At 55.6% G+C, this 21931-nt stretch overlaps 1 protein-coding gene and 2 long non-coding RNA genes across 5 annotated transcripts in view; 1 reads left to right on the plus strand and 2 right to left on the minus strand.

Moving 5' to 3' along the window:
• RAP1GAP2 (RAP1 GTPase activating protein 2) overlaps window positions 1-21931 on the plus strand; it is a 210876-nt gene that overhangs the window by 177877 nt on the left and 11068 nt on the right. For all 3 annotated transcript variants that reach the window (XM_036341089.1, XM_036341088.1, XM_036341090.1), the window contains 6 exons: window positions 1466-1566; window positions 4073-4202; window positions 6420-6575; window positions 11720-11791; window positions 12263-12349; window positions 13737-13871. In XM_036341089.1, the coding sequence (XP_036196982.1) occupies window positions 1466-1566; window positions 4073-4202; window positions 6420-6575; window positions 11720-11791; window positions 12263-12349; window positions 13737-13871 (681 nt within the window). The remainder of the gene's footprint in view (window positions 1-1465; window positions 1567-4072; window positions 4203-6419; window positions 6576-11719; window positions 11792-12262; window positions 12350-13736; window positions 13872-21931) is intronic.
• On the minus strand, window positions 9399-13741 carry LOC118671939. Its single transcript, XR_004972933.1, has 3 exons — window positions 13197-13741; window positions 12292-12579; window positions 9399-10031 (listed from the first exon to the last, which is right to left on the minus strand). It is a non-coding gene; the product is annotated as an uncharacterized LOC118671939 (long non-coding RNA).
• On the minus strand, window positions 17161-19838 carry LOC118671938. Its single transcript, XR_004972932.1, has 3 exons — window positions 19551-19838; window positions 17772-17853; window positions 17161-17633 (listed from the first exon to the last, which is right to left on the minus strand). It is a non-coding gene; the product is annotated as an uncharacterized LOC118671938 (long non-coding RNA).

The following is a 21931-nucleotide window of genomic DNA, read 5'->3' on the forward strand; positions in this document are numbered from 1 at the left end:
TTTCATATGCTTATTTGCCATCTGTATATCCTCTTAGGTGAAATGATTGTCATGTCTTTTGACTATTTTCTTTTTTTTATTAGCATAGTAATAGAAACTTCAAAAGGAAAGTTAATCACAGTAGATCCTAATCCTTAAAATAGAAAGCAGAAGTAAGAAGAGGATGCTATTTACAACCACAATCTTCTGTATCTCTGAACAGTACAGAAAGATTCCAAGAGAAAGATTAAGATGGCTGACTGTTGATTATATTCTAACTGGGTTATTTTTTACTGTTGAGTTAAAATTTAAAAAAAAACTTTAAACCTTTATTGAAGTATAACTCAGATACCATATAGTTCACAGTGGTATGTGGATTATATCTAAATAAAGTGTATAGTTCAGTTGAATATTCACAGAATTATGCAACTATCACCACTATCTAACTCCAGAACATTCCCGTCAACCCCAAAGAAAGTCTACATTCATTAGCAGTCACTCTCCATCACCACTCTCTTACCCCCTGGTAACGACCAATCGACTTTCTGTCTCTATGGGTTTCCTGGTCTGGACATTTCATGTAAATGGAATCATAACATGCGGCCTTTTGTGTCTGGCGTCTGTCACTTAGCATAATGTTTTCGAGATTCATCCATGTTGTAGCATGAGTCAGCACTTTACGCCTTTTTATGGCTGAAGGATATTCCATTGTATGGACGTACCACATGTTTATTCATTTGTCAGCTGATGGACCTTTCAGCTGTTCCCATTTGGGGGCTTTTATGAAGAATGCTGCTATTAACGTTCCAAGTTTTTGTGTGGACTTGTGTTTTTATGTCTCTTCGATATATTCTTAGGAGTGGAATTGTGGGTCTTATGGTAATGCTCTGTTGAGCCTTTTGAGGAACTGCCAGACTTTCCAAAGTGACAGCGCCATTTATATTCCCCCAGCAGCGTATGTGGATTCTGATCTTTCTACACCCTCCCCAACACTTGCCTTTCTTTTTGATCCTAGCCATCAGTGCGCGTAAAGTAGTATCTTCTTGTGGTTTTGGTTACGATTGAGTTTTAAGAGTTCTTTGTATATTCTAGGTAGGAGTCCTTGGTCAGAAGTCCAGCTATCAGTTTTCACTTACGGATTGGTTTTTGGCACCCTAAGAGCTCTTTGCTTCAGCTTTGTGTTTTTTGGTGTATGGGAGGACGCTCAATTAACTGAGCCCTACCAGCCAGGGCTTTTTAGCTTTGCTTTTGTACTGACCAGCAGCTTGCGTTTGAAGAGAAAGTCCTCATTAACCAGCCCCCCACATCCAGGTCTGTGAGCGAGCCCCAGTCCTTCCTCCAGGCAAGGACAGAGCCACTGGATGGCGATTGTGGTGGGGGACAGGGAGAAAGAGAAAAAGGGACCGGTAACTGCACAACCACGTTCCTTCCTTTGGCACCAAGAAGTCTCTTTCTAACTCTTGCCCCTGGCCTGTTTGTCTTCCAGACCCTGGAGGAGGAGCTGTTTGGGAACAACGAGGAGAGCCCAGCTTTCAGGGAGTTCTTGGACCTGCTGGGGGACACCATCACCCTACAGGACTTCAAAGGGTAGGTGCCAGCCATGCGATGGCTCCAGCCCCACGGATGAGGACCTGGCGGAAGGGCAAGGGGCGACTGCTGAGTTTCAGGGAGGGCATGTGAGACTTAAAAACATACACAAGAGCCCAGCTGGTGTGGCTCAGTGGTTGAGCGTCGACCTATGAACCAGGAGGTCACAGTTTGATTCCCGGTCGGGGTACATGCCCGGGTTGCGGGCTTGATGCAGGAGGCAGCTGATCAATGATTCTCTCTCATCACTGATGTTTCTATCTCTCCCTCTCTCTTGCTCTCTGAAATCAATAAAAATATATAATTCCCCCCCCCCCCCCACACACACACAGGAAACACGGGGTTGTTTTTCAGCGAATGATCGACACTCCAAGGGGACAGGAGCCCAGGGGATAATCAAGGACGCAGGTTATCTGAAAGGCGTTGACACCGGCCTAGGACGCATGATGAAGCTACTCCCGCTCAGATGCGCCTTCCTAATTACATTTGGCTCAGACCGAGAGCTTAATGAATCCACCTTCCTATCACTCACCTGCCAGCATTCAGGGAAGCGGGCCCTGTGCTGTTTGGGGGAAATGATCCATTTTAGATCATACACAGGAAGAATGGCTAACTAAGAGTTGGTAGAAAAACAGTAGCCCACACCCCTAGCCCCCTCCCCCTGGCAGGAATCTATGCCACCGTCCGTGGTTCTCCAAGTGGACAGAAAGCATATGGGAGCTATTGCTTGGAAAACTCTGGCCTTTGGTTTTCCTTGGCAAAGGCCACCTTTGGGAGGGACCTTCATACCTGGTGGGACTGTGCCGTGCGTCACGGCCGGCAGTGGCAGCCCCCGAATCCCCCGCTCCAGCAGCCACGTTAATAGGATCTCCCAACGCGTGTGAGAACTCCCAGGCCTGTCAGGCAGTAGGTGTTCTGGAATCCCTAGGTGTTCTTCCTCTGCTTCCTTCTCTCCTCTTCCTTCCCCTTCCCCCCCTCTCCCTCCATCCTCCTTTCCTTCAAGGTAGTCACTGTCCGGCCTCAGTCTCACATGGGTTACAGTTCCGCCTCCATTGCTTGGTAGCTCTATGACTTTGGACACGTGACAACCTCTGCAAGCCTCAGTTTCCTCACCTGTGAAAGCGAGATAGACAGTGCTGACCCCACAGGTTGTTGGGGGTTAAGGCAGATCACACCACCTCCATTGACCCCAAGGTGCCATCTTTGTAAGGTGCTTCCAGATTTCACAGATCATAAAATGCGAAAGGATGTGTCTTGAATAGATGCAATAAAGTCTGTTAAAACCAGGAAGGACCCCAGAGGTCATGTCGTCCTATCCCTTTACTTTCTAAATTTACTTACTTATTTATTTCTGTTAATCCTCACCTGAGGATAGTTTTCCATTGACTTTTAGAGAGAGTGGAAGGGGAGGGAAGGAGGGAGGGAGGGAAGAGAGAGAGAGAGGGGGGGGTGAGAGAGACACATCAATTGGTTGCCTCCCGTATGTACCCCGATGGGGCCGGGGATCAAACCAGCAACCCAGGACCATGTCCTTGACCCGGAATCAATCCCGAGGTGCTCCGGTGCACAGGCCAAAGCTCTGACCACCAGGCCATGCTGGCCAAGGCCTACCCCTTTATTTTACAGAGAAAGGAAATGGGCCCAGAGAGATGAAGGGAGATGCCAAGGCCCTGGGCTGACTTAGGGGCAGAAGCAGGTCTAGAACCTGGAGTGCCTGACCCCGGCCCGCGTGCTTTCTGCCACGCCGGCCGAGCACATTTCCTGGACCGTATTGCAGAGCCTGGGGGGACTGATGTCCAGGGTCTATTTGATTTCATCTTCTTAAAGGAACCTGCATCCTCCTCTTCGTGCTGAAGAATGTGATCCGTGGCTAGCAGCCCCGTGTCCATAAAGGAAGAAGGGGCAGCTGCCAGAAGCCACCCAGTTCCTTAGCTCCTTTCCTGCCTGTGGGGAGATAGCAAGAGAGGGGCCTCCTTGGGTACCTCCAGGCTGGGTGCTGCCGTGTGGGGTCCTGTCCCCACATCGGACGCCGGCTGGCCAGAAGTCAGGCACCTGTCACCTCTTCAGGCTGACTCTGGAGGCTCCTATGGGGCTCACCACCACCCAGCAGGATGGCCGGTTTCCTGGGCTTTGGGCCGAGGACTTGGACATGGCCTTGCAGGGAGCATAGGCTGGTGTGCAGCCTTAGGGGCCACTGGCACCCAGGACAGCACTCATCTGGGATTTGTGGGTGGACGACCTCCCTTCCCACATGACTCACGTTATGGAGGGGATGCAGCCAAAGCTTGGAATTTGTCTTTGTCTTTTCAGTGTGCGTTTCTGGGCGGACACCAGGGCTCGTCTGCTCAGAAGGGCAGACCCGCCTGCTCTCCCCGCATCACCGTCTCTCAGCCAACTCTCCACGCCTCTTCACCTGCCCCATGTTTTTAGGGAAAGTTGCACCAAGTTGCCCACTAACCCCCACTCTCTCCCCCCGTGGCACTTGCCCCGTTTTTTGTGCTGACAGTTTCCGAGGAGGCCTGGACGTGACCCACGGACAGACGGGGGTGGAGTCGGTGTACACGATATTTCGGGACAGGGAGATCATGTTTCACGTCTCCACAAAGCTGCCCTTTACCGAGGGAGACGCCCAGCAGGTAACCGGGGGCGGGAGGGATCTGGGAACCTGGGGTCTATGAGGTGAGAGTCTTCTGGTCCCACCTACTGGAGGGAGTGCACCCCCTCCCCTTTCACCACCAAGAGGCCAGTCTGTCCAGTGGTGCTGTTCCCCTCACAGCCTGTTCTCTCGCACTATCTCACCACCGCGGACAGGACAGCAGGGCTGAGGGTTACCCCGCTCTGACCAGGGAGCACTGCCGCTCGGTGTGGTCAAAAGACTGTGTCCCAGTTGCTTGGGGCAGAGCTGGGAGCGGAGCCCAGGGCCCTGGTCACGTGGTGGGTGGTGAAGAGTCCCGACGGGGTCTGCAGATGTCCTTGACGCCACCTCTGTGCTTCGGGGTATGTGATTCTGGGCGAGCGGTTGATCTCGTGGCCTCATAGTTCTCATCTGTAAAATGGGGATAGCGCCATGTGTGTCTGAGTGTTGTTGTGGGGATCACACCTGGTTCTGAATGTAGGACCCAGTACGATGTCGGGCGTGCGGCAGGCTTCCTCCCTGACAGCTGTTCGCTACCCAGACCATGAGGCTTGTGCCCCACTTCCTGCCCCAGTGATGTCACTGGTTAGTGCACAAGACACCTCCCTCCCCCCAGCTTTTCTAGTCTCACAGCCTCGGCTCCCAGGGCTCGCAGCACACCTGCCGGTGGGCAGGAATTGAGCCCCTCCCTCAACCAGAGAACCTGGAGGAGACCTCGCTCCCAGGGTTTCCCTGCGCACCCTCTCTGTTGCTGCTTCTGATGCTGTGTCCCCAGGGAAGGCCTGGCTTTTTCCTTGTTGAGCCCCGAATCCAGCAGTTGATCTCTGGCTGTTGCACCCCGCCCTTTGCCTTCTCAGTCTCTTAGGAGCATAAGCAGGGAAGGTAGGCCTTTCGCCAGACGCCGACCCATCGTCTCTGAGCAGGGGATGGGGAGGGAGCACAAACGTAATTCTGTAAACAATACTCGGCTTCTATGGAAAAAAAGGAAATTGGCAAATGGGACTGTGATTTGGCTCTAAAATAACTGCTGAATGTTCCAGAAACAAATGGGACAGGATTCCTTTGTAGCCAAAGCAGGTTTTCTCTGTGTTTCGCCCCAGTCTCTGTCCCCTCACCGCCCCTCCCGCCACCCAGCCTGCGGCTGAGGGCCCTTCTCCGCCCGCGTTCAGCCTCACCAGTGTTAAGTGGGAAGTATGTCGAGACTGGCTGTTGGCAAGGACTGAATAAATATTAATTTTCTCTTCCCAAGAAACGAGATGGTGTGTGTAGAATAAGGGAGAGAATCTGTGTACAAGTGCCCAGCACTGGGCTCAGTATATAAAAATGGGCTCAGTATATAAAACGGGTGTTCATTGTGGCCATCATCTTCCAACAAGAAACTCAAAGTGAAGCTTAGGGCCTGCATGCAGTAGGTGCTTAATAAAGGAACAAATGCACAGGCAAGCACCTCGCCAGGACTTGGTGTACAGGAGGGCCTTGTCATTTGAAATCGTGCGTGTGGATAGCCCAGCATGGCTCCTGCCGCACAGCAGGTGCGTGGTGACTGAGCTCACCTGTGAAAGCACCTGGCCCAGTTTGCGGTACTGAGTCAGGGTTGGCTTTCTCTCTCCCCCATGACCTCCACGAAGCCCTGTTGCCCCTGTGTCTCTAAGCATGGTTCTGCTCCCCTCTGGTGTAGAATGATCTGCCGCCTCATCCCTGCTCACCCACACCCCCATCAATTGTCCCCCCCTACTACCCCCTCTTCCAGGAAGCCTTCTCAGATTACCCTCAGGTCTCTGACTTTGCCCTCTTCCCTGCCCCCTGCACCCCACAGTGGCAGGCATTGTGTGCAGGAGCTGATTCACCGCTTGCAGGCTGGTGGCCTTGCTCCTGTTCTCAGGGAGCTTCACCTGTGTTTGTGTTTCTCCTGGATCACTTGGGCAAAACCTGGGCCTCCACGTTGAACTCTTCCCCCCGTGTCCCGAGTGTGAGCTCTGCACACTCTAGAGTTCAGTGAGATGCCTGCTAGTCTCTACCTAACAACTTGGGCACCTTCCCCACTTTTTCCTTTTTGATGGCTTCTAAAGATGAAAATGAAAAGCTCCCTGGAGAGCGAGGTCTCCGAGTTCCAGGGTTTACGTATAAAGATAGCATAACGAGGCATTTCCTGTGTAGATCTATTCTGCTTTCAGGATGTTCCCAGCTGGCTTATAACAATGGGGTGCTTTTTGTTTAGCTCCAGAGAAAGAGACACATTGGGAATGACATTGTGGCCATCATCTTCCAAGAGGAAAACACACCGTTTGTCCCAGATATGATTGCCTCCAACTTCCTACACGCCTACATCGTGGTGCAGGCCGAGAGCCCGGGCACGGACACCCCGGCCTACAAGGTGAGGAGAACGACTCTGGGAGGGCGCGGTGGCCGAGGCGCCTCACCACACTTACGGATTCAGCGAGAATCCGAAATACCAGTTCCCCGTGGTTCCTCGACCTGGTCTCCAAGGTGCCACTCCTGGCGGTGGTGTGACTGATTTTCCACGGCTCTCAGGTTTCTGGGATTTGGGGGGCTCGACTCTTAGTGGGGAGCACCCATCCTCTGAGGTCATCTCATCCATCTGGTCCTCTCCAGGCTCAGCACCATCTAACCGAAGGGTTGAGAAGCCCGGATGCTCCTATTGGGAATCTGGTCACGCCATTGGCAGAACCAGCGGGGAGGAGGAAAACACAGAGAGGACTGCCAGGAAAGGGAGAGGAAGAGGTGGCAACAAAGAAAAGAAAGAAAAGGGGTGTTCATGGTGAGAAGGGTGGGGCGCAGGGGCCTGGGAGACCCTGGCCCCCGGTGGCCCCTCTGGTTTAGCTCTTCTGGAATAAATGGTTGATCTTAATTTGAAGACTGCCAGGGGGTGGATTATGAGTACCTGGGGTCTCAGCCCCCTAACCTAGTGGTCGGCAAACCGCGGCTAGCGAACCACATGCGGCTCTTTGGCCCCTTGAGTGTGGCTCTTCCACAAAATACCACGTGCGGGCGCGCACGTACAGTGTGAAGTTGACTTAAAACTTTAAGTAAAGTTTATTAAGTTAATTTTAGGGAACGTTGTGGAGTGAAAGATGTAGTGTCGAGGATTGAGAAAGGTATGCTGAGATGGTTTGGACATACAGAGAGGATGAACGAAAGGAGATAGACGAAACAAGTGTACAAGACGAGTGTGGATGGGAGAGTTGGAAGGGGTCGACCTCAGCGAACGTACCTCAATCAGATGGAGGACGTTTTTAGCAAAGGCCAGCTTAGGAGTACCCTAATGAAGTTAATAACGATGTACCTACCTATATAGTTTAAGTTTAAAAAGTCTGGCTCTCAAAAGAAATTTCAATCGTTGTACTGTTGATATTTGGCTCTGTTGACTAATAAGTTTGCCGACCACTGCCCTAACCAATCAGCAGTCTTTCAGAGGAGCTCAAAATCCTCATGGATGCGGGTGAGCCCACCACCTCAGCGGCCCTCACACCGCCCTCTGGTGGCTGAATCACTAACTCTCCACTCTGCCTCTCTGCCAGAAATAATCCCCGCCTCTTGGGCATCAGTTTCTCTGTGTCAGTGTTGGGGGGCATGAGACCCCAGGGAGACAGACGGAAGCAGGGTTCCTAAGTGGATGTCATATAGCCCTTGAACCCCCTGCAGATGCGTGCAGAACGTCGAGTGTACGTGCTTCTTTGCGTTTTCGCTGCGTTTCCTAGGGGGAGAGGCCGCAGCTCAGGCTCTCAGCGGACTGCCTGCTCCCCACAAGGTTAGGAGCCGCTGTTACAGGGAGAGGGAAAAGCCTGTCATGCTGATGGGAAGCTCTGAGGCCTGGAAACGTTTCCTGTGTCATAACTTAGGCCAGTGCTGGTTCTGGGGGTTTACAAAGCCCTAGCGCCTCGTAGCTGTCTGCATGATGTATCCATTTTGCTGGAAGTTTTAGGGAAAATAAAATGATGTGATATACTTGCTATATCAGTACAAAGCCAGACAGATTAAGTGCAGAATTCACATCAACTTTAAAGCCAAGTATGAGGCTTCAAAAAAACCCCACACCAACCAACAAATACACAACCAAACAAACCCCACACCTCTCTGCTGAGGAGGAGAGCCGATCTCTTTCATGCCCATGCCCATGTCCATGGCCTCCTGTCACTGAGCGGTTTCAGCCGAAAAGGTAGAGAAGCCGTGGTTTGGGCATCTCCCTGAAGGCTCACTTGCTTTGACCGAAATGGGCGAATAGCTGCTGGATTTGTTGGTGGAAGCAGATTTTATTCACTCCGTGCCTACTGTGTGCCAGGGGTGGGCACGTGCACGTGACCTTCAGAACCAGCCTTCAGGGAAGAGAGAGAAGAGCTACTGCTTGGGATCCCCAAAGAAAGGTGTGTGATGGGCGAGAGGCGGGGAGGCTCTCAGACCCGGCCAGGCAGTCCCGTGCACGTGCATGTGCTGGCTCGTCTTGTCTGCTGGGCCTCTGCTGGCCGAATGGGCCCTCTTGTGGCCGTTTGGCATTTTAAAAGTTTCTGATAGGAAGTGGAGCTCAGCTAATTGGCTTCTCCACTTTCCCAAGAGCTTAGGACAAAACAGAGAAAAGTCAGAGGTCCCCCCATCGGCACCCCACCTCCAGCTTTGATGCTAGAAGTCTTTACCAAGTCTTCCCAGCCACAGCCTGCGGTCCAGGTAGAAGCGCTTCCCTGAGAGAGGTGGTGAGAAGCAGGGAGGTAGGACCCACAGGAAGAGCCCGGCTGGCCCCGGATGTGGGACCTTGTGCTCCACCTGTCAGGAGAGCGTGGAGGTTGGAAGGCAAGATCTGTGAATGGGGCCAGGAAGGCAGGGGGCAGGGAGGGAGACCAGCCTTCCAAGGTGCTCCCCAAACCTCCGTGAACCCCAGGTGATGAGCAGACTGAGGAGGACCTGGTCAGGTGCCTCAGGGGGCCCAGGGTGGAAGGAGACCTTAGCTGACGCTTGCAGGCTTAGGGGCTCTGGAAAAGCAGGAGAGGGAGGTTTCCCTGGGCTCAGCAGTGCTTTGGGAAAGCCCCTCGGGGGAGGACAAACAATAGGAGAGGAGGGGAGGGAGGGTGGGGGCGTGCAGAAAAGGGCCCAGGCCTAGAGTCTCGGAGCCTGGGGTTCTGGTCCTCTGACTGTGACCATGGCCAGTCCCTGCTCCCTCTGGGCCTCTGATTCTGTCTGTGTGCGATGAGGAAGTTGGGCTTGACAACCTCAGAGTTCCTTCCAGCCCTGATGTGGTCGGAAGGGGCAGGGGGAAGTTGAGAAACAGGTGTGTGTGTGAGACGGATAAGAAGTGGTTTGGGGAACTGTGTGGCACCTCAGGTGCCCTTTATTAGGTGCACTTAGGAGGGAAACGGCAGCATCGCCTTGTCCAGGCCGGCCTGTGGTCGCCGACACTGAGCCGTCGGAGCAGGCGGGAACTTGGCTCCAGAGCCCGGGTGCGCGTGAAGTGTCACATGGGATTATTCTCCAGGCACAAGTTTGGTCCCCATCCTGCCAGGTTGGAAGGGAATGCCAGCCGAGCCATCATCAGGACTCCCTCCCTCCCTCCTCCTGCCTGAGCCTGGCCCCTGAAGTCTTGCACAGGTCTCAGGGGTCTTAGGTAAAGCCGATCCCTTGGAGAGGGGTCTGCGTGTGCCCCCTTCCCCTCACTGCCGTCCGTGGCTCCGGCGACCTGGGCGGTTCTCTGAGGTTTCCAGGCCCCTCGTGGGCGCGAGCCTGCGAGGTTCCCACCTCCTGGCGCATCCTTGTTCCTCACAGGCCCCGGCCTCTGTCCGCTTCCCAGCCTTGCAGAATCTCTGCTCGGCCCCCGCTGGGCGGCCTGCACGGAATTTAGAAAACAGGAAGGTGGAGCTTCTGCTTTCAGCGCAGCAACCCAACCGTCCCCAAGAGGCGGGAACAACAGAGGCCCGCGCTCTGCTGGAAAGGGGTCAGGAGAGGGAGCACAATGGGGACGGGAGAGGAATGGCCGTCACAGGAAGGGCCTGTCCCCACTTTTCTGACATGGCTGCTGCGGTGGACTTGTCTGTCTGGACACTTGGTGGATTTCAGAACATACATGAAGCCATTTGCCCAGTCAGCACAGCCCACGCAGATGCACGCCTGAGAGGGGTGTCCAGGTGGGAAGAGCAAGGGCTAGGCCTGGCCTCCGGCCTTGGCCCAGTCGGCAGCCGGTCAGGAGCCTTCCCACCACCCCCTCCCCAGGTTCTGGCTCTGGGGGTGGAATCCTTGACTTGTGCCATGGCGCATGGAGGGTGGTGGTGGGGAACTGCGTTTGGCAGCTGGAACCGGCCAGAAATCACGTCAGCAGCCCATACCCCGGTCCCTGACTGTGGTCGCTGCCGTGTGGGCCCTGCCGACAGCTTTGAACTTGGTACTGACCAGCCCTCCCCTCTCCCTTCCCCTGCGGACCCTTGGCCGGGCCTTTCCTTGGCCGGGCTCCGAGCTGCCTGCTCACCCTGGCTGGCCGACTCGCAGCATCTGCCCTACTTCACAGGCCAGCAGCTGGCGGTGGGCCAGGGCCGCGCTCACGTCAGAGCCGCCCGCCTGGGACGGGGGAGAGGGCAGATCTCCAGAGAGGCCTGCAGCCTCGTGGGCTGAGGACGGGTGAAACCAGGGCACCTGCGTGCCGAGGGGAGATGGAGGTGTGGGGCCTGTCCCAGGCCTGGGGGACCCCACACAGAACATCTGGGGGCTCTCACTCCATTAACTCGTGCCTCGCTAGGCTGGCCAGAGGTGCGCACCCACCCAGAGCCTGGTACCCCCTCTGCAGCACGCAGCACGCAGCTCACCCTGATGTCCTCCCCCCCCACTTCCCAGCCTGGGCCCCGCGCTGTTGGTTCAGGCCTCACCCCGACTGCCTGACCCTGTGGGGGGTGGTCAGGGCTTCCAGACGCTCACCCGCCCGCTGCACAGGAGCTCCCAGGAGCTCCCAGCTGCAGATTCCTGGCTCGCCTCGGCGCTGCTGATTCAGGCCTGGGGGGGGGGGGGGGAGCCCGTGCCATTGGCATTTCTAGTTTAAGCACTTGAAGTGTGGACAGGTTGGGAGCCAGGGCTGTGGTTAGAACCCCAGAGCAGGGTCTGGATTCTCTGTTCTTCTTGGTGGCTCATCCCCTGGGTGCCTTTGGGAGGGTCACTCCGTGTCTCTGGGCACCTGCTTCCTCACCAGCGAAAGAGGCTAATAATTCTCACCGTGCCTCCTCCGTGGGCTTCGCACCCCAGCCAGTGCGGCCAGGAGATGCGTCCTGAGCGCTTGCACTGCGTTAGAGGTGGGGTCCCAGGCCCTGTCCCCTCCTCGTGCCAGGCTCACGTCTGGCCTCCAGCGGTGCAGACGAGCATGTGATGGTGCCATGCCATCCAGCCCACTCCTAGGAGCTCTGCCACGCTGGCCATGGCTCCCAGGGGCAAGGGGAGGAGGGGGCGAGATCTGCCGAGGGAAGTGGGGCTGCCTGGGGCCCGGGCACGGCACATGGATCTTCCCTCCTGGCTCACACCGAGGCTCTGTTTCAGGTCTCAGTCACCGCGCGGGAAGACGTGCCGGCCTTTGGCCCCCCTCTGCCCAACCCCCCTGTTTTCCAGAAGGTAAGACGCTCTCCCTTCTGCTCTCTCACAGCCAAACGCCAGGTTCCCATGCCGGAGTGGCAGGGGTTGCAGTGGGGCCGAACCTGGGCGGGGACGTTAGCCGGGCCTTTATTCAGCAGGGTTGGGGGGCTTTACTTGGGGTCTCCCCCACCTCTGCTCCTGCTGCCAGCCTGGCCTAGCACAGGGTCTCGTTCAGGGAGTTTGAATTTCTGCTGAAAGAAGCGTTTTTATACCAGGAGTCTGGGGCAGAAGTCGCCTCCAGGCACGGGAATGCCACTGTGGGTGTGGAGGGATGGTTTCCCAGGACCCGGGGAGCTGGTTTCCATGTTGGCATCGTAGCAGCTGGGCTTGGCCTGGCTAGATGTGATCCAATGTCTGAAGGGACTTTTCAGGGGCGCTCCTAGACACCCCCCCACCGTTCTGCCTGCCCATGGTGAGGCTGGGAGAGTCCCAGAGCTGCTTGTCTTCCAGGGCCCCGAGTTCAGGGAGTTCCTGCTCACCAAGCTCACCAACGCAGAGAACGCCTGCTGCAAGTCGGACAAGTTCGCGAAACTGGAGGTGAGAACGAGGTTTCTGGGGTCTTCCTCCTGCCCTCCTGTTAGCCAGGCTCTGCCGGGGTCTGTTCCTGTGGGCAGTGGGGGAGAGCATCGTCTTTGCCCCTCGAAGTCGTCAGTCCTGCGTTGATACAGTAACTCTTCTTGTGGAAACTAAGTCCAAATTTCAGGTCTAGTCAGCCATTCACCAATCGTTTATTGAGCACCACTGTGTGCCAGGCTCCGTTCTGTTTCCTGGGACACGGGCATAAATGCGACTCAGTTTCTGCTCATACAGAGTTCGAAGGCTGGTGGGAGGGGCCATTACTAGAGGAAAGATACCGTTTGCCAGCACTGAGCCCTGATGGAGGCCAGTAAGGGGGCTGTGACTTAGGATAGTGACTGCCTCTGCCTGTGGGGGTCTAGGGAGTATTCAGGGAAGGCTTCTCGGAGGAGGTGGCCCTTCAGCTGCTGAATCTGGGAATCTGATGAGCCGTTTGCCGGGAGGAAAGAGTGGGGAGGGTTATTCCAGGCATAGGACAGCATGAGCAAAGAAGAATCAGGGCAGAATCAGAGCATGACTTGGTGAGGGGGTTCCAGAGGGTTTGATGTGGCCTGAGGGAAGGACTCGTGGGGGATGGGATGGTGGGGCCTCAGCTGGAGATGTAGGTTGGGTCATATCAAGAAGGGATTTGAGCTAGAGGGGGTGGGCCCTATTAAAGGACTTAGGCAGGAGAGTGATGTGTGCTTTGCATATTAGATGATTACCCTGACAGTGGTGGGGAGGGTAGATAGAAAGGGAGGAGGGCGGGAAGGGTGGCCAGTTAGAAGCTATGACAGGAGTTCAAGAGAGACGATGGCAACTTGCTTACCCCAGGCACAGGGGGAATGATTTGGGGAAGACCGATGGACTTCTGTATTAAGGGTGGGGGGAAGTGGATTGGTGGGGTGGCTCTTAGGCCTTCAGCTGGGCTCTTTGCTGACAGGCGACCACTGGGTGGTAGCTGTGCCAGGGACTGCTGATCTGGAGGTGCCTGCGCAGGCTGGGTCACCGAAAGGGCCAGTCCAGGTCTGGGTGCATGGCGCCCCCTGGAGGTTGTACGATGGCTCTGGAGGAACATCTGGATGGAGAGGAGCAGTGGACAGTGGTACCTGGATGTGGAGCTTGGGGTAGAGAGCTGGGCCAGGCCAGGAGTCAGGTAGAGCTGGCGGGGTGGAGCGGGAAGAGAGCAGAGGGCTGGGCACTGAGCTGTAGTGCCAGTTGTGACATTTGTGAGCGTGGAGCCCAGCCTGGCCTTAGCTCACACCGCCACCAAGATGCGCTTGGCCAGAACAGCAGCCCTCAGCCAGGCGGCTGGAGCCCCCTCTGCTCTCAGTGCCTGCTCCACAATCTCCCCCCTCCCTCCTCCCAGGACCGGACGAGGGCCGCCCTCTTGGACAACCTTCACGACGAGCTCCATGCCCACACACAGGCCATGCTGGGACTCGGCCCGGAAGAGGACAAGTTTGAGAACGGGGGCCACGGGGGATTCCTGGAGTCCTTCAAGGTACGGGCACAGAGCGGCTGCCGACTGCTGTGGCAGGAGGGTCGGGGCAGACAAGGGAAGAGGTCCAAGATCCACATGATCCTGACCCCAGAGCCCCAGTGCCAGCCAGATGTGGCAGGACCAGCAGGGGCACTGCAGGGGTTGGCAGAGGACGGGGCATCAGGAAGTGTGAGTGGTTGGAGCAGCCAACAGTGTCTGCTGCATCCTCACCTGCTTCCTTGACCTGGATCCTCTCTCCTCCTGGCCCGGAGTCTGACAAGTGGGGCTGGGGGGAGAGTTAGCAGGAGAGGAGCCAGTGCAAACCAAGAATACTCCTGCTTCCATCTTCCTCCTCCTGTGTTCAGGGCGCCAGGGCAGAGTGGCGGGAGCAAGGACACAGGTCTTAGCTGTCGTCAGCAGCTGGTGTGGGGTTCCGCAAGGATTTTCCCAGCTGGCAGGGCCCTCGAGGACCTGGCCAGGGCCAGTGTGTTGGAGTCAGAGGCAAGTCCCTGTGGACTTTGCAAAGGGAAGAACTTTCTAACCAGAATGAGCTGCTAAAAGAAGTAGTGAGCTCCCTGTCCCTGGGAGTATTCAAGTGGAGCTGGGACAGCCACTTCGCTGGCCTGGCATAAAGAAGATTCATTGTCACGTGCTTGCCAAGTGCTTGCCGGTCCACACAGCACTTACACCCAGCATCTGATCTGAGCTGGCTGCTACCTTGTGCGGTTGGCAGAACGGGCCTTGTTACTTCCACTCCCACACAAGGGGACAGGATGAGAGGCCACAGGACTGCTCAAAACCTTACACCCACTGCCCGGCCGGCGTGGCTCAGTGGTTGAGTGTTGACCCCTGAACCAGGAGGTCATGGTTCGATTCCTGGTCAGGAGGGCACATGCCCAGGTTGTGGGCTTGGTCCTCAGTAGGGGCCGTGCAGGAGGCAGCCTATCGATGATTCTCTCTCATCATTGATGTTTCTATCTCTCTCTCCCTCTCCCTTCCTCTCTGAAATCAATAAAAACATATTTTTTTAAAAAACACAAAAAAACCTTACACCTGCTCAGAGGTAGCAAAGCCTTGTTTCAAACCCGGGTTTTCTGGTTCTTAGTCAATGTTCTGCTGATGGCCCGCGGCAGAGTGATTTATAAAGCTACCGTTTTGGGGACAGTGTGTGGAGTTGGGGTTGGACCTGCCTGTATTAGAATCCCAGCTCTGTGATCCTGGGCACAGTCTTTCAAGTCTCTGAGCTACATGAACAACACAGGGATGGCCAGCGGGACCCGTGTCTTGGCACTGTTGGGGAATTCATGGAAGTAGTCCGAAGGGGTCGCATGGCCCGGAATACAGTCAGTGCCTGGTGGACGTGTGAGCTGTTAGCATTGCCCTGTAAAGTGAAAGCTTAACACCCATCATCCCTCTAAACCAGTGGTTCTCAACCTTCCTCATGCCGCGACCGCTTAATACAGTGCCTCATGTTGTGGGGACCCCCAATTTCATCGTTACAAATTGAACATAATTAAAGCATAGTGATTAATCACAAAAACAATATGTAAAGATATGTGTGTTTTCCGATGGTCTTAGGCGACCCCTGTGAAAGGGTCGTTCGACCCCCCAAGGGGTTGCGACCCACAGGTTGAGAACCGCTGCTCTAAACTCTCACAGCTGCTCCCTATGCCCTGTGCAAGGCTGGGGCTATGGGTAGAATCACTGATACCCAATTTTAATAATTAGGAGTGTAGTTTTGCATGTGAGGAGACGGAATAACTTGTCCCAAGTCATCCAACAGATTCGGGAATGGAAGCTGTGTCTGGCAGATTCCGAAGCGTGTGTTCCCAGGTGCCACATGACACCGCCTCTGGGTCCCAACTCAATTAAGATTCCACCCACCAGCCTGGCCCGGGCAAGCCTGGGGTCGGCCCCCCTGCCAGGCAGCAGCATGAGCGCAGGGTAGGGCCTGCTGGCCCCAAGGGCCAGCTGCCGAGATTCCTCCCGCGGGCGCGGGCAGGAGCCGACTGCGTGTCCGGGCTGGTGGGAGATTCCTGGGACATCTGTCTCAGCCCTGATGGACAGTGGCGGCCAGGGTGAAACAGGAGGAGCTGAGATCCAGAGGAAAGGGGTGGGTAGAAGAGGGATGGGGGAGGGAAGAGGGAGCCAGGGCAGCTAGCCCGGCAGAGGGAGGGGTGAATGGGAGACCAGGGAACTAGGAACACCTCTGTGGTCTCCGCCCCACATCCCAGCAAGGGTATCAGATGCTCCCGGCTTCCGTGGCAGATGTCCTTATCCATGACTCGAGCTGTTGTTGGCTGCAGACATCTAGTGACTTGTTGCTTTCAGTTTTGCAGGTTTCTCTCTGTCTCTTGGAGTTTACAATAGTTTTTTCAGTTTTCAAATATTTCTCTAACCTGGGAACTCCTGCAGGCTGTGCACACCGGGCCCACGGTGCCCAGTGGATAAAATGGCCCGGCCTCGACCTCAGGTTGCGGGTCTAAAAGACAGTGACCCGAGGCCATTTCCCAGTCCCCTGCCTCTGGGCCGACTCCAGCGGCCTGCCTACCGGGGTTTCCAGAAAGGGAGATGCTCCAGGCCTTGACCATTCCTTGTCTCTGATCCAGAAATCCAGGGAAGTTTTCTTTTTAACCCTAAATCCTCCCAACTGTAGGCTGAAGACAGTCCCTCCTACCTTCTGCTTCCGCCCGTGTCTGAGGGGCAATGTGGGGTGGGGGGGGGGGGGGCGTCACGGTCAGTCGCGCAGAGCAAACCTTCTGAGCTCTGCTGGATAGGAGTAGCTTTGTGTCCTCCTCCCGCCGGGACCAGCTCTTTGCCCTGCGAGTTCCATCGTTGCCTTCGGTGGGTGTCCCCGGCTGTGGTCTGCCCCAGCCCAGGAAACTGTCTTTAGTTTCGCTGTTTCTTCCCAGGCACCTTGGACGGTGCTGTGGTGTCAGAATTATCGGCGTTCCATCTGGACCGCCATGAAGTCCTTCTTGCAAGGAGAGGTGCGTGAAATGATTCCAGGAAGAGAAGTTGCAGGTCCTCTCTCCTTCCTGTCACAGTTCTCGTCCCACAGATGCACAGAAACATAATGGAGAAGTCCCAGGGCTCACAGCGACCCCAGCCACCCATCCCGGCCTCTGTGGCTGTTCCCCCTCCCCTACAGCCCAGGGCCCTTTGTCCCTCTACCTAGAACAGCGGTTCTCAACCTGTGGGTCGCGACCCCTTTGGGGGTCGAACGACCCTTTCACAGGGGTCGCCTAAGACCATCGGAAAACACACATATAATTACATATTGCTTTTGTGATGAATCACTATGCTTTAATTATGTTCAATTTGTAACAATGAAATTGGGGGTCACCACAACATGAGGAACTGTATTAAAGGGTCGCGGCATTAGGAAGGTTGAGAACCGCTGTCCTAGAAGCAGACCCGTTGCTGCCCCAGGCTGTGCTCCGGGCTCCTCACACCACTTAGAGTAGCTCTTCTCTTCTTCACGTCTGTCCATCTGGCTTCCGTTCATGGGCGGTCGGTTTAGTGTTTCTTCCATGAGAAACAGAACAGTGGGTTCATGGACGCCTGGACCTGCTTCGGAGGAGCCTGGGGATATTCTCAGGATTCCTCCAGTTCTACAGACACTGACACATTTTGCATTTTTACTTAGCGGATGACATAAACAAATGTATTTCCAGTTGAGATTAAACTTTTGCAGCGAGACTCACAACCGAAAGACAGGAGTAAGTAGGCAGGGGCCAGTGCAGCCAGGGGCCACCGGTGCTGGGCGTCTGTGGACATAGTCTTGCAAGAATAGTTTTATTTAAAAAACATATATATTAGTTATTGTTGACATTGTTACAGATGTCCCGCATTCCTCCCCCCCATCGCCCTCCTCTACCCAGAATAGTTTTCTTTTTCAAGGAGCTGTGTGTTACTCACCTTTGAAAAATATTGATCTCTAAACTGTTGTCCTCAAATGCCGTGCTCAGCCACTGCCCGCTGTTGAAGTTTCTGTTGGTCCCTAATAAAATGGACAGGAAAAGGGGTGCTCCTTGATGTATCAACATATGTACACAAAGCCCGTGTGAGCCACATTTTGAGAAACCCTGAGCTAGCCCAACCCCCGATGACCTCATCATGCAGAAGCGGGCATAGAGGGCCGGAGGAGAAGGTCACCACCAGCCCCAGAGCTGGGAGCGGGAGTGTTGGGTGAATTTCTCCCAGCCTCTGAGGGGCTGGCAGCCGATGCCCTGGTCTGCTCTGACCCCTAGTGGCCGGAGCGCCACTCTGCAGGTAGCTCCCGCAAAGTGCCCGCAGGCTGGGGACGCTCATGGATTGGAGCCCTGGTCCGTCTGAAAGGAGACGCGGAGGGATATTTCCTACTCCCGTCAGCCTTCCTCCTTTATTTGTGCTGCCCAAGGGGCAGAATACCCTGTTCCGGACCTCAGATTCTTCCGATTAGGGGGCTGTCACAGCCGGCAAGAAATTAGCATCTTTCTCTCCGTAGGCCCTGCCTCTGCTGCTTACTTGGTACAGATAAGCATGTGTCCCCCTAGTGTTACCCTTGTGCACTGGGTCCCCCAAGCTGAGTTTGTTAGATTGAAACAACTCACAAAACCCATTTGTAAAGAAGCGGGATTTGTGGTCGGCCCAGAGGAGACGCGCTCCCTCTGTGACACTAACTGGTGAGACATACGCAGACGTGAGGGAGTGACTCCATCCCTCTTTTCTCGCTCCCGCAAAGGTGTGCCGAGGGCTGGGAAACCGTGGTGACTAAGGGTGGGAGACAGAACTAGAGGTGATCAGCTCGGAGGAGAGCAGCTGAGGACAGACAGGGTTAGTTGTGTGACGTATGGAACAGACTGGTCCATGACGCCAACATCTGGAAACGGTAAGATTCCAGCTTGGTGCACAGAAGATCTTTTCAAAGGCCAGGCTGTTCATCCCTGAAGGCAGTGAGCAGCCCGTCCCCGGGCAGATGCAAGCAGAGAGGACATGAACTGTGGCCTGGATGTGCAGGGCCGAGTGGGAGAGGGGCCAGGTGGTCCCTGGAGACCTCCTGATGCCCCGGCAAAGGCTTCGTGGGCCTGTCCTCTTCTCTCCTGCCTCCCTCTTCCCACATCGCCGCCCTCTGTCCTCTTCTCCGCCCTGCACCTGATGCTTCTGACCGATTTGAAAGGCTAGTGTGTCCAGCTCTACATCAGATTGACATGTGACATACGTTAGACCATGTCACTGGGTGATTTTGTCCAAATGGAGTATCGCTGTAGGGTTTCAAGGTAGCCATCATCTCTCTTTTCCCATCTCTAAGAGTGGGGCGGGGGGGACGAGATGACCTTGAGTAAGCAGGTGTCACGCAAGGGAGTTGTCATCCATCGTGTCATCCTCGCGTGGGGACCATCACCATGCTGTACAGGGGAGGAGACTGTCTCCGAGAGGCTCACACGCCATGCTGGGAAGAACCAGGAGTCAAGCCCCGCACCTCCCTGGAGTTCCCTGCCAGCCACCGTGCCCTCAGACTCACCCCACGGACTCAGCAGCACCACGGGCCGTTGGGGAGAAGAGCCCTCCCTAATGTCAGGGAGACCGAGAGCACGTGGTTTCTAATCACCCTCAGTCCCTCAACCAGTTGGATTATATGTTCAAGCTGGGCTACTTGTTGGGATCATTTCGCCTGGAGCCCAGGGTCCTGGGTGTGGTCCTGGTTCCATCTCTTACCTTTGGTGTGACCTCGGCAGTCATTTGCGTTTCAGGACCTTTTCTCTGTGTCTGTCCTCTCTGTGTCTCAGAGCTGGAAGGATGCAGTAAGATCACGTGCGTGAAGCTCAGTGGACCAGCTGCCATCACACAGGGCTCATGACGCACACTTAGTTTTCTCTGCAGAGACCGTGAGAAAGCATCCGAACATAAGTGATTCATTGGCATGTCACAGTTGATGACGGTGGTGGTGGTGGCGGCACCAATGGAATGGAATGAGGCTGAGTTGATGGAGCACTTGAGTCATTTGGGGAAACTCTGTTTATCTAAGGACACCTCCGAGTGGCGCCACACCTCCCTGCCTTCAGTTTTCTGAGGGCACACAGTTGAATGATCTTTGGGTGGTGGAATGAATGGAAGGTGCTGGCTGTTTATCCATGTTGCAGACACTGTTGCTAAGTGACTCTTCTGTGGTCTAGAAAGAGAGAGAGTTGATGTCCCTCAAGGAGGCGTCTTCGGCTCAGACAGGCCAGGCCCGATGAATGCCGTCAGGGGTACACGGCTGGTGGGCTCCCTGCCTCGTTCAAGGGGAGCTGGCCTCCAGGGCCATCATCTTTGCAGACGGCCCTCCTTCCTGAGTCAGCTTCCTCCCCAGGATAGAAAGGCAGGCAGGGTGCGGTCCTCGGCCACTCCTGAGCTTGGTGAATTCCCGACTGTGGGGAGAGCTCCCGGGGGACCCGCGATTTGGGTTGGGGGCAGCATTCCCGCTGCTTTCTTGGGACTACCTTTCCGTAGACTCAACGCTTCAAGGGAGGGAAGGGCAGCCGTTCCACGTAGGTGGGCACATGGAGCGCGTAAGCAGACACGTGTGGCTCCGTGTGGGTGTGAACCAGGTGAGGATGGGGGCTGTGTCCCATGTTTGTCCTTCTGCATCAGTGTTCTGAAGCTGAGGTTCCGAGAACTCCCCCCCTCAGCTGACTCACGCAATGAGGAAGATCCACTGGCTCCGTGGTCGGCAAACTGCGGCTCTCGAGCCACATGCAGCTCTTTGGCCCCTTGAGTGTGGCTCTTCCACAAGATACCACGTGCGGGCGGGCGTACAGTGCGATTGAAACTTCGTGGCCCATGCGCAGAAGTCGGTTTTCGGCCTGGGCGAGTCTATTTTGAAGAAGTACTGTTGCTATTTGGCTCTGTTGACTAATGCGTTTGCCAACCACTGCACTAGCTCACTTAACCAGAAGGCCCAGGCGGCTCATGGCGCAGCGTGGTCAGTGGCAGGCAGGTTCCATCCCCTGACCCCTCTGCCCTCCCCATCTTGTCAGCTTCGCCCGTAGACTTGACCGCTCACAGCCCCATGGTGGCTGCTGCGGTCCTAGGTGCAGAGGTGTCACACCTCTTTCGGGAATCGCTGAGGAGATCTTTCCTCAAAGCCCCCAGTGACGTCCCCTCCTGTCCCCCTGGCAAGGGGATGGATGATGTGACTGAGGGTCATGATTTACTCCTCTGTCCTGTGGAGGAAGAGGGGACGTTGGGCCAGACAGTGGCTCTGCCAGCAAGGAGCATGGGGAAGTATGGCACTTGTATGTGAGAAACTAGTAATGTCTGCATCCCTGAGTCTTTGCATGTGGCTCTGAGGCCCTGGGGGCCCGGACAGCTGGTTAACACAGCGGGAACACCCAACTGGCCTGGGCCTTTTCCGTTGCCCTAATTTTAGGGATGTCTTGTTTCCCTGCTGCCTGTACACTCCTTGGAGGCAGGGGCCATGTCTCATACATCTTTGACTCCCCTCCTGCAATTCTCCCAGTTTCTGGCAGGGCTGGGCACACAGGAAGCACATGACAGATGCTCGCTATTAACAAGAAGAGTAGTCGCATTGGCTGGGTACTTAGTATGTGCCGGGTGCTCTGCTAAGAGCTTTATAGGTGTGGCCACCTGGCCGCATCATCGAGGGACTGAATGAGTGGTCAGAGGGAGTGATGTGGGGTTTGGGGGATCCCAGAGAGAAACTTCCCTTCCTAGAACTCGTGTCGTCTTCGAAGGCCTTCAGGACCAGGGAGCATCATCCACATGGCGGGTGGAAGCCTCTAGGACTTCCCATGTCAGGAAATCCTCCCTCGGGTCCAGGTGGGATCTGTCTGCCTCACTCTAACCATCCCCTTGGGTCAGGCTCCAGAGCAACGCAGGCGGCCTGCAGAGCCCTGCCGAGCAGCCTGAGAGCAGCCGGCACCTCCCAGCTCCCTCCCTGCTGTGGGCGCGGCAACCTTCATTTTAACTGTTCTCATCCTTGCATGCACTGGGGCCGGTGACTGTCCTGGCTGTCCCCTCCTGGACACTGCGCTGTGTACAGATGGGCCCTTTGTTCTTTGGTGGCCCTAAGTGGGCACAGGGCTCCACGCGGCCTG

Source organism: Myotis myotis, unplaced genomic scaffold (genome assembly GCF_014108235.1).
Source record: "Myotis myotis isolate mMyoMyo1 unplaced genomic scaffold, mMyoMyo1.p scaffold_m19_p_17, whole genome shotgun sequence".
Lineage (NCBI taxonomy): Eukaryota > Metazoa > Chordata > Mammalia > Chiroptera > Vespertilionidae > Myotis > Myotis myotis.